At 32.1% G+C, this 15,909-nt stretch overlaps 1 protein-coding gene across 1 annotated transcript in view; it reads right to left on the bottom strand.

The window, feature by feature from the left end:
- Positions 1-8,946, bottom strand: part of LOC127729784 (caspase-3-like) — a 44,799-nt gene extending 35,853 nt beyond the window's left edge. The window contains exons 1-2 of the mRNA XM_052238066.1: positions 8,844-8,946; positions 29-110 (exon numbers count right to left, since the gene is read on the bottom strand). Of these exons, the coding sequence (XP_052094026.1) occupies positions 29-110; positions 8,844-8,946 (185 nt within the window). The remainder of the gene's footprint in view (positions 1-28; positions 111-8,843) is intronic.
- Positions 8,947-15,909: the final 6,963 nt, after the last annotated feature.

Genomic DNA, 15,909 nt, shown 5'->3' with positions numbered 1-15,909 from the left:
GAAAAAGAATACTAAACTATGTAAGTACCTCTCCGTTTCATAGGTATTGGGAACTGCTTTTGTATTTCCTTCTCCTTTATAAAGACAAGCATCCAATTTGTCTTGATTTTCTAATTCAATAAAGTAAATTAACAATTTACTTAATGTTACGCTATCAAAAATACATGTAGCAGGATTAGGCTAAAACTGATATAAGTGTTTATATAAATTTCGTCACAGAGCTGACTTTAATTTCCAACCTAAAGTTGGTTCAAGTTAAATGGTATAAAGACCTGTATTAAATTTCCACTTTCTATTGTACAAATGCATATAGCTGTCAAAAACAGATCTGATCTGAAGGTATGATCAAAAACACGAGGAACCCTCTCTGAAGAAACCAATGTAGCGTAGGAATTGTCGGCTTACCTATATGATATTTCTTTATTTTCAAATTTTATCTTAAATACTGCAGTGAAAGGAGAAATTAGACGTGAAATACTAAAGGGATATTCATCCTTATAAGTCGAAGATCGCCATTAGAAACAACGAAAAACGACCAAAAGATAAACAACAATTTCTACAAAACACAGCATATAAAACTAAAGTCTGAGAAGGTATGATCGATGACATGGTGTATTTTACTTAAATGAACCAATGATCTAACAGACATTGAACCAACTAATGAACGAACCCGTAACCTCTGAAATGAATTCGGTTTCGTATATTTATATTACGAAACATGTATCCTTGCTCAGATTTTAAGGATAAGTGGACTATTCAACTATACAAATATATAAAAGAAACACATACAAATAAGTAAACTTAATATCATATAGATTGCCATTATTTCTGCAAAACAAATAGCCTTCTTCAGTGTAGGTCTTTAATGGACTTGGGATCATTGTAGAGACCTTGTTGACATTTTTGTTCAACTTCAAAAACAAATTTGAAATACTAGTAGGAGGGTATAATTTGCCTGTTGCTCAGATCAGAAGTACCTGTGCTACTAACTTTTTGGGAACTAGTGTGCTTTTTTATGAAATAAAAGGTATGTTTATTTTTTTACCACAAGCCAGGATAAGGAATAGTTTTGACATGAAAAGACTGTCACTTTATTTAAACTTACAAGAAAATGAATATGAATGCTTGAAATTGGAGAATTTAACTTAGACAATAATTGTACTATGAATAAATGGTTTTAATCCTGAAAATGTATCAAACATTTGTAAAAAATGAAAATAACACGTTATAAATTTCAGCGTCTCGTGCCTCCTCCTATTCAGCCAATGTATAGCAAAATGTATAAGGTAAATACATTTTATGAGAACTGTTCAGTGAGTACGTAATTATGCACTTAGCATAACCATTTTTCTGTTCACGTTGAAAAAAATAAATCAAGAATGTCATAAATGATTAGTCCTCCTCTACGTACTTTAAAAACTATTCCGATCAAAATTGTAGGAACGCTTGCTGTACTAACTGAAAATGCACAATAGAAATAGGCGATAACAAGACCTTTTTTAATATTAAGAAAGTCAAGTCCATGGAGCACGACCGATTTTTAAAAAATTTACAGTCAGCTATAAAGGGCCCCAATATGACAAAATGTAAAACAATTCAAACGAAAAAAAAACGGTCTGATTGATGAAACAACAATGACAAATAAAAACCGAATATGACAGACAACAATCATAGACAACATCTGATTATCACGGGTAGTAACCTCGTCATATCGAGAAGCGTTTAGTACTATGATTTTGTCATAGTTTGGTTAAGATGAACATGGTATGTTTTAAGTGTTTTTGATGACAAACAGTGTCAAAATATAGTTTGATAAAGGAACTAATGACAACAAATTCAAGCTGGTATGTATCTTTGTTTATAGCTAATATGTTAGTACATCAAAATTTGTATCATATAATTATTAATTTGACACAGAATAATGCTTGCGTGTGTAAAAATTTAAAAGTTGTGATTCGTTTCTAATGCATAAAGAAAAGTGGTTTGCTTACTGTCTGCTACATCACATATTTTGTTATGATATAAAACTGCCGTCAATTTTCCCGAAAAGCAGCCCCTAGTGCACACAATTTGAGATTACAGAATATTTGGTGTCATGGTTTGGTTGATTCGTGTCATGGTTTATTTCATGTTGAACATGGTTCAGTTATGTGATTCTATTCGTGAATGAAGGAAGAGTAACGATCAAAATAAACAGACATTATATATATGGAAATACTCTTTTTTAAATCGTTTTATTTGGAATACAAAAGGACATATATACGCACATTCAATTTAGTATTATATATATTAAGTACATGCGGTCTGATTGCCAATGAGATAACTATCCATCTGAGACCAAAATGACGTAGATGTAAGCAACTATATGTCGTCGTACGGCCTTCAACAATGAACAAAATCCATACCTTTTAGCAAGCTATAAAAGGCTCTGACAAATTATATGTAAAAAAAAAATAAATGAGAAAACCAATGTATTATACAATATTACAAAAACTTAATCATTTTTATTCGTTCGTAATAATAATTGATTAAAGTGGACATTAAATCGGCTTCATTCTAATTCGGAATGTGATTTTTCATATATTTAAATTCTGAACGTGTGTGTATTTTTTTTTTTTTATTTTAATTTTACTAATAGTTTATAAAACAAATAAGTTTTAACTGTTGTCCATGTCACGCGTTAACTATTTGTTTCTTGGATGGTTGAAGACTCATTGTGTCCTCTTGATATCGTTTGGTTAGTTTTGTAGTTGGGATACTATAGCATGGGCGTATAACCTCACATCTCCTTTTATTCATCATAGACTGGTTCAAAATAAAACAATTAGTAGAAAAAAAAAGTAGAACAAAAATTACTTTTTGACTAGCTGATACGTTTTGCAACTTGAAGTAGACGTTTATACAAATTTTATAAGTGATGCCGCTCACGATATCATCGACAGAGTCAATCATGGACATACGGAGAAAATAATCTATGTGAAACAGAAGCAGGGCTTTCTGTTTTTGTAATTATTATCTCAAATATAGTTTAAAACAGCAGTGACTATTGAAATTATAAAAGCAAAATGACAAAAATACGGGACTTCGAGAAAAATTCTAAACGGAAAGTCCCTATTCAAATGGCAAAATCAAAAACTGAAACACATCAAACGAATGGATAACAACTGTCATATTCCTGACTTGGTACAGACATTTTTTTCTGTAGAAAATGGTGGATTAAACCTGGTTTTATAGCCAGCTTAATCTCTCACATGTATGACAGTCGCATAAAATTCCATTATTTTGACGACGATGTGTGAACAAAACAAACAGACATAATATGTAAAAATATCAAACAATAAGGGTACCGCAGGCAACATTGTGTTATAATCTTAGTCACTATAAAAACAAAACAAATATTTCAACAAAGAAAAACAAAAAGGCATATAGACAAAGCACATAAGCAAAAACGAAAGACAAGAATACATAAATTCACCATAGCACAATAACACAATGACGGGATGTATAAGTACCGAGCCACGTCAAATGGATTGGGCCAAAAATAGACTAAACAGTTAAAGTAATAATTTACAAAGACAAATAAAAGAGTACCATAACACGTCATTAAGGTGACAAATAACGTCAGTACTTAGAAGAATCTATACTTAAAGACCATTGTTTATCATTTGTGAAGTTGAAAAGGAATATTTACCCACAAGGTCTTCCGATGAACTGTTTTGGAAAAAGGACGAGACGTTCTTTGACATACCACTGGTTCATCAACTTTCTGCTCAGACACTGGTGACGGTTTACAAAGTCTGAGTAGCATTTGCAAGCTCTTGAATATCGAATGAGTTGGCAAATGTATATCCCATATGCAGGAGAAGTTGGTATATTGCTACTAAGGTTGGAGAAACTGATAATTTTAAAATTAAAATCGTCTCGTGTGTCATAGATTCTGGTACTAAGATGACCGCTCATGTCAAATTCGAGATATAAGTCCAAAAATGAGGCAGAGGAAGTCGTGTCTGATGTTCCTTTAATTTTTAGTTCCGGGGGAATTATTAATGGAATTCAATCAGAAAAGTCTGGATTGTTAATGGAAAGAACAATATATATGAATGTTGAAATTAAATGATCTGGCTTCTTTGATCTTCTTGTTTTTTACAAATGTCTGAAGGAACTCCGACTAATATGAAGGTAAGATGAGGTCGTTGCCGCACAGTTCGCTCCCATAGAAATACCGACAATTTGGTGACAAAGTCTATCTCCAAATTCAACAAATATTTCGTCAATAAGAAACTCCAGCATACTGGTCACTTGTTCCTCTGTGTAGCATGTTTTATTTTTTTGTTCACTATTAATAAAATATGCCGTAAGGTATCCAAAAGTAATAAATGTATAGCGTGCGCTACCATGTTTATGTTGAAAAGCATTGTAGATTTAAATTATTTCTTTTAGACGATTTTTCAATTACACATAGGGAATGGTGGTACACAGGGTTGAAAAATTAAACGATTTACATTTATTCAGAAGTTCTTTAAGAGTTTTTTAAAATCCATATATGGTTAATACCACTACGCGAGTAAACAGTTTCACGGTATTCCTGAAAACCCTCTTTCATTGCGGAAAGAATCTTTGTCAATCTAATGGACAATTCTTTTGTCGAACATGCAGATGAGCTAGCAATGTACGGCTGTTTGTATGGAATTTTGTCAAGCTTAGGTATCCAATAAAACAAGGTAAGTCCTCCGATTTGCTGCTCAAAGTAATGTTCATTGAAGCTTTTAAGGACTTGTGAATCACCAAAATCTCATCCTTGTCAAGTGATGTTTTTGTATGTGGGATTACATGAGTGCTCATTTATTCCTAATTCTTTTACAAGACACTCGTAGTAGTACGATTTGCATACAAAGACAAGTCATGAACAGTTAAATTGTTTAATGTACGCTTTGCCAATTACAGCATCTAATTTTGGTTTCTTCTTAGTCAGTTGGTAAATTGTGTAACTTCGTTTAATTACAAGCGTTTTTAAACAAACTATCAATATTGAGCTGAAACACATATATATTAATTTGGATCTAAACCATGACAAACTTGATCAAAACAATGACGAATTTCTAGACACTTAACCGAACCATGTCATAACTTAACCAAACCATAGCAATTTCGATAGTTTGCTTATTCTGCGTTAGTTTCTTGAAAACAACAATTCCAATGTAGATCGTTTGACTAACAATGCAAATTAAAACATCTTATTTGCTTTTTATTTGATCGTTTGAATAAAACTTAGGCAATCGTTCGGGGAAGTAACTTAACACAACCATGTTCATCTTAACCAAACTATGACAAAATCACTGTACTAAACGCTTCTCGATATGACAAGGTTACTACCCGTGATTATAGGCTCTGGACTTATGACCGCATATAGAATGTTGGGAGGTTCAATATGTTTGTGAACGCTTACATGTAAAATCACATCTAATTCTGTTTTTTCACGACAAAGAGATGAATCGTTTAGAACAATTAAAATGCTAAGTGTGATGTTGAAAAGTGAAATGATGAGCGGCTCCATTCTTTGCATGCTCAATTGCTATATCGAATACATATTCTTAATAAACAGCATATAAGAAACAGAAACTCTATACAAAAAAATACGACAAAAGAGATGATTTTTCTTTCCCTATTGTGAATTTTTCCTTTTTGGACGGTGATGTTCCTTTGGCACCGTCTTACGGTGTTTATATATCCCAACTCGTTCGCTATGCTCGTGTCTGTGGTGACGTTTTGGATTTCAATGAGCGTAATATATGTATTACTAGTAAATTATTAAGTCAGGGATTTCGTTACCATAAATTACTTAAAACCTTTACTAAATTCTTCCATATATACAAAGATTTGGTTTGCAAGTTTGGTTGTACCTGTAGAAAACTTATTTCAAACGGAATAGCACATCCAAAATTTTACGGGGATATTGTAAAACGAGCCCGGAATTTAGATACGATCCGGGTAAACTTATCAATCCTTTGAATAAACTTATACTAAAAGGTTACTGTAATTAATTCTTTGTATATTGTTTTTATTGGTATAAATATTGATTTTATTATCAGTAAATTAAAACCATACTAAATATTACACATATGTACTTTCACGGAACTACAATCTGTCGATACCTGTAATGTGGCATTGCACAAGGTCATGTTTTGCTCTGACTGTTAATGACGTCTTACACTGAATCCATTCGATGTTGGATGTGAACTGATTGATATTTTAGTCTTAGATACATGTTTTTTATTGGTTGTTATTGGCTTTGAACTAGCTGTCAGTAACTGCGAGTACTCTCAGATCTGTACTTAGTGTCCTTTTGTTGTGTGGATGTATAAGTATCCGTCCACGTCCACTCTTTATTTTTGTTAAATGTATTTCTATTTGTATCGATCTGATGAGCTAAGCCTTTTTCAACTGATTTGTATAGTTTGTTCTTATGTTGTACTGTTACACCACTGTCCAAGGTTAGGGGATGGTTGAGCGCTCACAACCATATTTAACCCCGCCACATTCTTTATGTGTCTGTCCAAAGTCAGGAGCCTGTAGTTCAGTGGTTGTCGTTGGTTCATGTCTGTCATATTTGTTTTTCATCAATTGTTTTAATATAAATTAGGCTGTTAGTTTTCTCAATTGAATTGTTTCATATTTTTCATGTCCAGGCCTTTCATATCCGACCATACGGTATGGATTTTTCTCATTGTTAAAGGCCGTACGGTTTCCTATAATTGATTACATCCACTTCGTATGAACTTTGGTGGATACTTGTCTCATTGGCACTCATACCACATCTCCCTATTTTCATATGGTTTACAAAAAAAAAGATTTCGTTGATTAACTTTTGTTCTTTTAAGTCATTTAAGATCTTACGTTTTGAAGAACTGCACTGGTTCCAAAAACAAATACACCGAAGATATTTTCATCAAAATGCTTGAAATTTTATCAGCAACAATATGGTGAGTTTCCTGACTTGATATATAAACAGACAGTGGTTTTCAAATAGGTATTAATTGTGCAACAGTACTTTGTTTTTTTACTAATACGAAGCCAAATTCCTGCAAAACCTTTTCAAAGACAAAAAGAAAAAAAAATCTTGCAACGGTGTTTAATTTCACTTTAAGATATATTGATGATGTCTAGTCTCTGAATTCCTCACATTTGAGTGAGAGCTTGCATAATATATATCCGAATACACTTGAGATTAATGATACTATCGACACTTGAAGGTCTCATTCATATCTTTATTTACTTACAGATATGGACACAGATGGACGATCTCAGACTAGAATTTATGATAAAAGTAATGATATGTCAACTTCCAATTTGAAAATACAACCTGCCCAAACATATGGCGTTAACATACCTCAATTGATACCTTACGCTCGTGCGTGGTATTACTATACGGACTGCACTAGCAGTGGTATGCTCCTTCCACAAAAACTACTGCAAGAGTCATTAGGAAGAATGACTCAAAATAACACTTCGTATGTTTTATAGCCATGGCGTTGTCAGTTTATTTTTGACTTATGACTTTGAATGTCCCTTTGGTATCTTTCGCCTCTCTTTTACTGTCATCATCACGAATACGATATGTCTGTGTATCAACTAACTGCCGACATGTTTTCGTAGTGATAATTTTTTAGATACAAAAATAATCATCTCATCTGTAACTTTACCGATAGAGTCCGATTCCGACTGTGATATTTTGACTGAGTGTAGTTTTGCATTGCGGTTGATGGATACATAACAGAAAAAAAGTAAAATAACAAAAATACCGAACTCCAAGGAAAATTCAAAACGGAAAGTCCCTTATCAAATGTCAAAATCTAAAATTAGAAAATAGTTATCGAAGTAAGGAGCGATTCAAATTTTGAATTACTGTAAAAACAATATCTTTATCTTGAAGACCGTATGTAGACAAATAGTTGTCTTAAAGTTTAAGTGAAACAATGGTTTGCTGTTTTATTGAAGTCCATCGTGACATCATCCTTTATTTATATTTTTTGATAGCACATTTCTCTCACAAGTTAATATTTTTAAATGTCATTATTGTATTTTTCTTTTGGGTTAAATACATTTCTGGTAAAAAGGCTCCAGAAACAGTCTGATTTTAAACTATTTTATCTTTGATATTTCTTTATCGTTGTTCATGTTTAATGGTATCACTACAAAACGAGACCGAGACAATTATGTTTTAGTTCAATGAATTCAACAAGTAATTTAATTTTTCGTTAAAGACTACCTCAACTACCTCAGTCCTTAGCTACGTGTTTCAATTATTTTTCAAGACAAACAATAGCCACACACACACTCACACACACACACACATGAACACACACACTACACACCACAAACACACACAAATATACAGTCATATTTATAATTACTAACTTTCTCATATCTATTCCAAGCAGCTTATTTGAAAGGAAGATCACAATTGTATATAATATTAGCTATTAAAAACCAGCAGATTATTCATATATTGCACTTCAAAAGTCTGTTTTTACGTTTTCCGAGAAGACCTATAATTTACAAGGAATTAAAAAAAAATAAAATGCGTACTTATGTTCTTTTTTCTAAATGTTTATATTTATCAAGACATGACTTTAAAAGCAACGCTAGAATTTACATATTTTAATATTTTACCTTTAGCTTTCGGTTATCTAACGAAATAAAGAATGGACTTCCAGGACAGGTTTCCTGCTGTTAACGTACAAATCCTTGACCGATGTTATTTAATGATATGTTTCAAGAGTATTCTATTGATGTTTCATATTTTCCTTGATTTTTTAACAACACAAAAATAATATTATTCATACCTGCACTCCAACAATCGATTACTTCTTCCGGGAAATAGATATGACAAAAAGATAAACTTATACTTAAATAAAATAAGTAGGTCACATGTTTAAATTTTAACATTCAATGAAATTATATATATGCTATTGTTCAAATGTGTTTTTAACTTTATAAAAAGACTTACCTCTTGAACAGCTTTATGGGTCATTTTTTTTAATTTTTAGCTGTCGAAATTCTAAGGAATTCAGGATCGTGTGATTTTTTTCCAAGTTAATGTCTGCTGGTAGATATTTTATATTTTATCTGTTGTTCGTACATATAGTACAGATAACATGTATATAAATATCTACTCTGTCACAAGTTTGAATGGAAATTTATAAACAAAACGAGAATGAAATTAACCGAAAACCTATTTAAGATCATTTTCAACCTAAAGACATTGGCATCTTGCTAAGATTTATTCAGAACTATTTTTTGGAGGATATTGGTCATATTTGCAGCAGACTTTACATGTTATTAACAAAATGTAGCATTTCCATTGAAAGGAATTTGAGTCTAGGTAATATAAATTAGAATAAATGACTGTTGCTTTGATACTGACTTAATCACGGTGAAATATGACAATTACACATTCAAAATTGTAAAAACGACTACGTTTTGGCAAACTTGAATTTAACTTTTAAATCATTTCATATGCACTTAGCTTATCTACATAAAAGTACATATAGTACTGAATTAAAATATCAAATGTGTTGGTAGAATTGTTAATATGTACGTTAAAATTCTTCTTATCAAAATTGTAACAATACTTCTGGTACTGTACAATAAAAGTATCTGGTGTAGGATAATTTTCTCATGTAACCAAATAAGAGAACTTGTTATGAATAATTAAGAAAATATAATTACTTAAGATTGAATACTTTTTCTCATTTACCTTTATAAGAAAACTTTGTAAGTATTACAAAACCCTTATAGCTGGAATAAGCTATGAAGGCTGTAACAACAGTTTGTTTAAAAAAACTATATCGCTCACGCTGTTCCAAATCAAAACCTTTTGCCTTTTACTTATATTTTTTTTTAAAAGAATATTCTTTATAACCTCATCTGAGCAAACAACTTAAAAACTCTAATATTATTCTAGGGTATGAGATATTGTCAAAATATATGAATATGAGTATATATGTACATATATATATATATATATATATATAGATTGCCTAACAATTTAATTTTAACACACTATTTAGTATGTAAATATAAGAATGTTTAAAATATTTACAAAATGATAAAAATAAACGCAATATTTCGCTAGACTAACTAGCTTTATCAAGCGTGCATCTATCCAGGTGAAATCGGATGTAGATGATAAGAAACTTTTGCAGCTCAATGTATATGTTGCACTTGAATTTAGCTGCCTTGATTAATCCACACTCCCATAGATTTGTATGTCATGTGCTGCTATTTATAGGCACTTATATATATATATATATATATATATATATATATATATATATATATATATATATATATATAAGTACGTCTGAACCAGTGACAACTCTACGACAGATTTTATCCGTTGGATCACCAGTGATGGTGATACAAGGAAAATTTGGTGCCACGATATCTCAGTAGCATGAGTTCGAATCCCGGCCAGGGAAGAACAAAAATTTGCTTCCGCAAATTTACAGATATAACATTATTGGACTGTTATTTAGACGAATTAAGTCTAAATTGAAAACAACGTTCAAACCTATGATTGGGTTGGATAAAAACCGCAATTTTTATACGTGTGCATGTAAAACAAATTTCTTGATAGAGGGGTCTAAATACAGCACAAACAACATTTTCTAAAAGACCAAAAAAGTGAAAAAGTATATTTTAACAAAACGCATTTGACTAACAGGTCGCACAACGGGTGTTCTTTAACCCTGCTGACTGCCTTTGGCGATTGCCAAATAAATTGATCACCAGATGTTACAAAATGGATCTTAATATTAATTTAATACTAAACAGAAAACAATAAACTTGCGGAAAAGATGGTATACCACAAACATGAGGTGCAAAAATTTGTACACCATATCCGGATTTTGACAATAAATGTCTCTTCAGTGATGTTAGGGATCGAAACGGTATTTGGAAGGCCATATAATTTACCTCAATTTAGGATTGACTCTTGAATTTTAAAGAGTCGATATAGGATGAACGGATCATATAAACCCGAAGGAAAGTATAATACAAGCCCAAACGAAAAAATATAAAGAAGTCTAAATTGAAAACAACGTTCAAATCTATGATTGCGTATGATAAAAACCGCATTTTTTATACGTGTGCATGTAAAACAAATTTCTTGGTAGAGGGGTCTAAATACAGCACAAACAACATTTTCCAAAGACTAAAAAGTGAAAAAATATATATATATATCAGCTATAGTTAGAGGAGGGGATAAGGTGTCTGCGCAATTCTAGGCGGTGTTGTCGTAGAAGTTAGAAATAAAAAGTACAGGTTCGAGCCCCGCTCGGGGAGGAAGTTAAGAAACAGATCTACTCTAACTTCATAAGGTTGATTTTCTAGGCACTTTATGTATATATATATATATATATATATATATATACACGTCTAAATTGAAAACAACGTTCAAACCTATGATTGCGTTGGATAAAAACCGCAATTTTTATACGTGTGCATGCAAAACAAATTTCTTTGTAAAGGGGTCTAAATACAGCACAAACAACATTTTCCAAAAGACCAAAAAAGTGAAAAAGTATATTTTAACAAAACGCATTTGACTAGCAGGTCGAACAACGGATGTTCTTAAACCCTGCTGACTCTCATGGCGATTGCCAAATAAACGGATCACAGATGTAACACAATGGATCTTAATTATATTAATTTAATACCAAACAGAAAACAATAAACTTGCGAAAAAGATGGTATACCGCAAACATGAGGTGCAAAAATTTGTACACCATATCCGGATTTCGACAATTAATGTCTCTTTAGTGATGTTGGGAATCGAAACGGTATTTGGAAGGCCATATAATTTACCTCAATTTGGGATTGACTCTTGAATTTTGAAGAGTCGAAATAGGATGAACGGATCATATAAACCCGAAGGCAAATACAATACAAGCCCAAACGAAAAAATATAAACAAGTCTAAGTTGAAAACAACGTTCAAACCTATGATTGCGTTGGATAAAAACCGCAATTTTTATATATATATATATATATTAACACAGATTATAATATCTATTTTTTTTTAAATTAATAAGTTTATCCTTACAGAGATCATTCCCAGTTTTTGGTGAGGTTCGTACAAGTGAGAGGTTTAGCTAGCTATAAAACCAGGTTCAATACACCATTTTCTACATAAGAAAATGCCTGTACCAAGTCAGAAATATGACAGTTGTTATCGTTCGTTTGATGTGTTTGAGCTTTTGATTTTGCAATTTGATTAGGGACTTTCCTTTTTGAATTTTCCTCGGAGTTCAGTATTTTTGTTATTTTACCTTTTTCGTATTGGTCAATCATTAATTTTCGATGTCGTTTTTTGTTTTTATTTTGTTATAGTATTTGTCTTTCCGTCGTCTTTTGTTTTTTGCCATGGCTATGTCAGTTTCTATTGACTAACAAGATTTGAATATCAACTTGATATTAAAAAGACAGCATAAAGCCACTTTATGCTGCTCCTCCTGAATTCGGAAATCAAAGTGTATTAGACATGTTCATCTGCCAGATAACATACTTTAGATGTTCGTAAGACATATCATTCATCAGTATTCATTTTATTTGAGGTTATCGAACGTTAATTAAATATGGACTTTACAGTTTATGACCAAACTAAGTAAAGACCCGTCTAAATTGCATTTAATTGATACATTCAACAACACTTATCGATATCTTGATGATATCTTTCGATAAATAATCAAAAATTTTCTAAATACACTGTCGAAATTTACCCAGAGGAACTTACTTTAAACAGTTTTACACGGGAAACTCTACCCTAAAATTTACGACAAAAGGGACAATTTGTCATTCCCTTTTGTTAATCTTCCTTTTTTGAACGGTGATGTTCCTTTGGCACCATCCGACGATGTTTATACATCGCAACTCGTTCGCTATGCCCGTGTCTGTTGTGACGTTTTGGATTTAAATGAACGTAATCTATGTATTACTAGTAAATTATTAAGTCAGCAATTTCGTCACCACAAATGACTTAAAACCTCTGTTACACCACTCTCGCAGGTTAGTGGGAGGGTTGGTGCCTTCAAACTAGTTTAACCCCGCCACATTCTGTATGTGCCTGTCCCAAGTAAGGAGCCTGTAATTCAGTGGTTGTCGTTTGTTGCTGTATATCATTTTTGTTATTCGTTCATTATTTTGTACATAAATCAGGCCGTTAGTTTTCTCCCTTGAATTGTTTTACATTTGTCATTTCGGGGCCTTTTATAGCTGACTATGCGGTATGGGTTTAACTCATTGTTGAAGGCCATACGGTGACCTATAGTTGTTAATCTCTGTGTCATTTGGCCTCTTGTGGAGAGTTGTCTCATTGGCAATCATACCACATTTTCTCATTTTTTTATTTAAACTTCTTGTATTTTGTGAAAGACTGTCCAAACTTCCAATAGGTTAAGGTCGCGTCAGTAATGCATATATATGAGCCAAGTTTTTACCCAAAAATAAATTGTGCTTCATTTCGTTTCTTACAAAGATTCAAATGTGAAAAAAGGCTACGTATAAAATGGCAATTTTAGGTCAGACATCTTAAATTTGACATGTCAATGTCGTCACAGTGACATCAGATGAGACATTTCTGTTGTACTAAATTTTCCAGATTATATTAACCTGTTCATTAATCAATGAAATTAACATATGATTTGAAGATCTTTTCAGTGTACAAATAGTGACTCGTATAATACCTCTTCCTCTTCTTCTAATGTCATTTGGATTTTATTTTCATTTTTGCCTATGTGCCTTGTCTCTATGCCATTTTGTTTTTCTTTGTTGACATATTTGTTTGTTTTTGTAGTGATTAAAATTATAACACAGTGTTGACTGCTGTACCCTTATTTTTGACATTTTAACCTATTATGTCTGTTTGTTTTGTTCACACATTGTTGTCAATATAATGGAATTTTATGCGACTGTCATACAAGTGACTAGCTATTAAACCAGGTTTAATCCACCATTTTTTACATAAGGAAATGCCTGTACCAAGTCAGGAATATGACAGTTGTTTTCCATCCGTTTGGCTTTCAAATATTCGGCTTGGAGCGTTCCTGATGGAATTTAAGAAGTGTTGATTTCATTTTTTACGTTGATTTAATCGTTGTTTGTCCCAACTGTTGTGTTTTTTTCAAACACATATTTCCTACATGAAATTTTATTCAGTATATGGCAGACAACTGTCAGAGCTTTATCGTTTGTTGTTTCATGACAATATCATCCATTCATACTGATTTGTGGTTATATTAAAATTTTAGAGAAGATGTTTTGATAACTGAGAAACAGTTGTATATTGCGTAATAGGAGCCGCCTTATACTTGCAGTGAGGTGAGAGTTGTTTTGCTCATTGTTGAAGGCCTCACTGTGACTCTGAAATGAAAAACAGCAATAAATGCATTTTGCTTTTTGTGTGTTTTTTTGCTGTGCATGTACTGATTTTATGTCATGGATGGATACCCTATATGCACTGTTTTTCTATTATAATGTTATGTGAGACTTTTATTGGAATAATGTAATATTGAGATAAAAAAAAACAACAATGATAATTGTTTTCAATGGAACATTTTTAATTCTCGTATAGGTTTAAGTATGTAACATATCAAATTTGGGAGTTTGAGTCAAATCAGTAGGCATAAGTTTGGCAGTTAATGACACTTTAAGATATCGAGGAAATATTTCAGCCGTTCTGTTACAATGTTTATACAATGTTTATACTTTATGTTTACTATATTATAGAAGAAATAAAGAATTTTGGAATAAAATGTCACAAACTAGATAACAATACTAGTCCATCGCAAGTATCCAAGGTTACCACTTTTAGTGTAAGTATCAACAGGCGTCTTCATGTCGTATGTGTATCACACTTCTTTCTAGATGTAAAAAGAATGTTGCAAACTTCTTTTGCATACTGACACATCATTGGAACATGTTTGGAGTTTGTATATAGATATAAAAAGATGTGGTATGAGTGCCAATGAGACAACTCTCCGTCCAAGTCACAATTTGTAAAAGTAAATAATTATACGTCAAAGTACGGCCTTCAACACGGAGCCTTGGCTCACACCGAACAGCAAGCTATAAAGGGCCTCAAAAATGACTAGTGTTAAACCATTCAAACAGGTAAACCAACGGTCTCGTCTATACAAAAAACGAGAAACGAGAAACACTTATGAACCAAATCAACAAACGACAGCTACTGAACATTATTTTTACATTTGTTAAGAAAGTTTTTCGGTGTGAGAACAAATAAAAAGATCAATACATCCCCACATTTCACGTTAATATATTTAGTTGAGACAATACAAAAGAGAGAGAAAGATACCAATGAGATATTCAAACTCATAAGTCGAAAACAAACTGACAATACCATGGCACTAACGAACTAGAGGCTCTAAAGAGCCTGTGTCGCTCACCTTGGTCTTTGTGCATATTAAACAAAGAACACAGATGGATTCATGACAAAATTGTGTTTTGGTGATGGTGATGTGTTTGTAGATCTTACTTTACTGAACATTCTTGCTGCTTACAATTATCTCTATCTATAATGAACTTAGCCCAGTAGTTACATTGGAAAATATTTTGTAAAAATTTACAAAAATTTACAAAATTTATGAAAATTACTATAAAGGGCAATAACTCCTTAAGGGGTCAACTGATAGTTTTGAACATGTTGACTTATTTGTAGATCTTACTTTGCTGTACATTATTGCTGTTTACAGTTTATCTCTATCTATAATAATATTCAAGATAATAACAAAAAACAACAAAATTTCCTTAAAATTACCAATTCAGGGGCAGCAACCCAACAACGGGTTGTCAGATTCATCTAAAAATTTCTGGGCAGATAGATCTTGACCTA

Source organism: Mytilus californianus, unplaced genomic scaffold (genome assembly GCF_021869535.1).
Source record: "Mytilus californianus isolate M0D057914Y unplaced genomic scaffold, xbMytCali1.0.p SCAF_1, whole genome shotgun sequence".
Taxonomy (NCBI): Eukaryota; Metazoa; Mollusca; class Bivalvia; order Mytilida; family Mytilidae; genus Mytilus; species Mytilus californianus.
The sequence above is the reverse complement of the archived record's forward strand: the minus strand, read 5'-3'. Positions and strand labels throughout refer to the sequence as shown.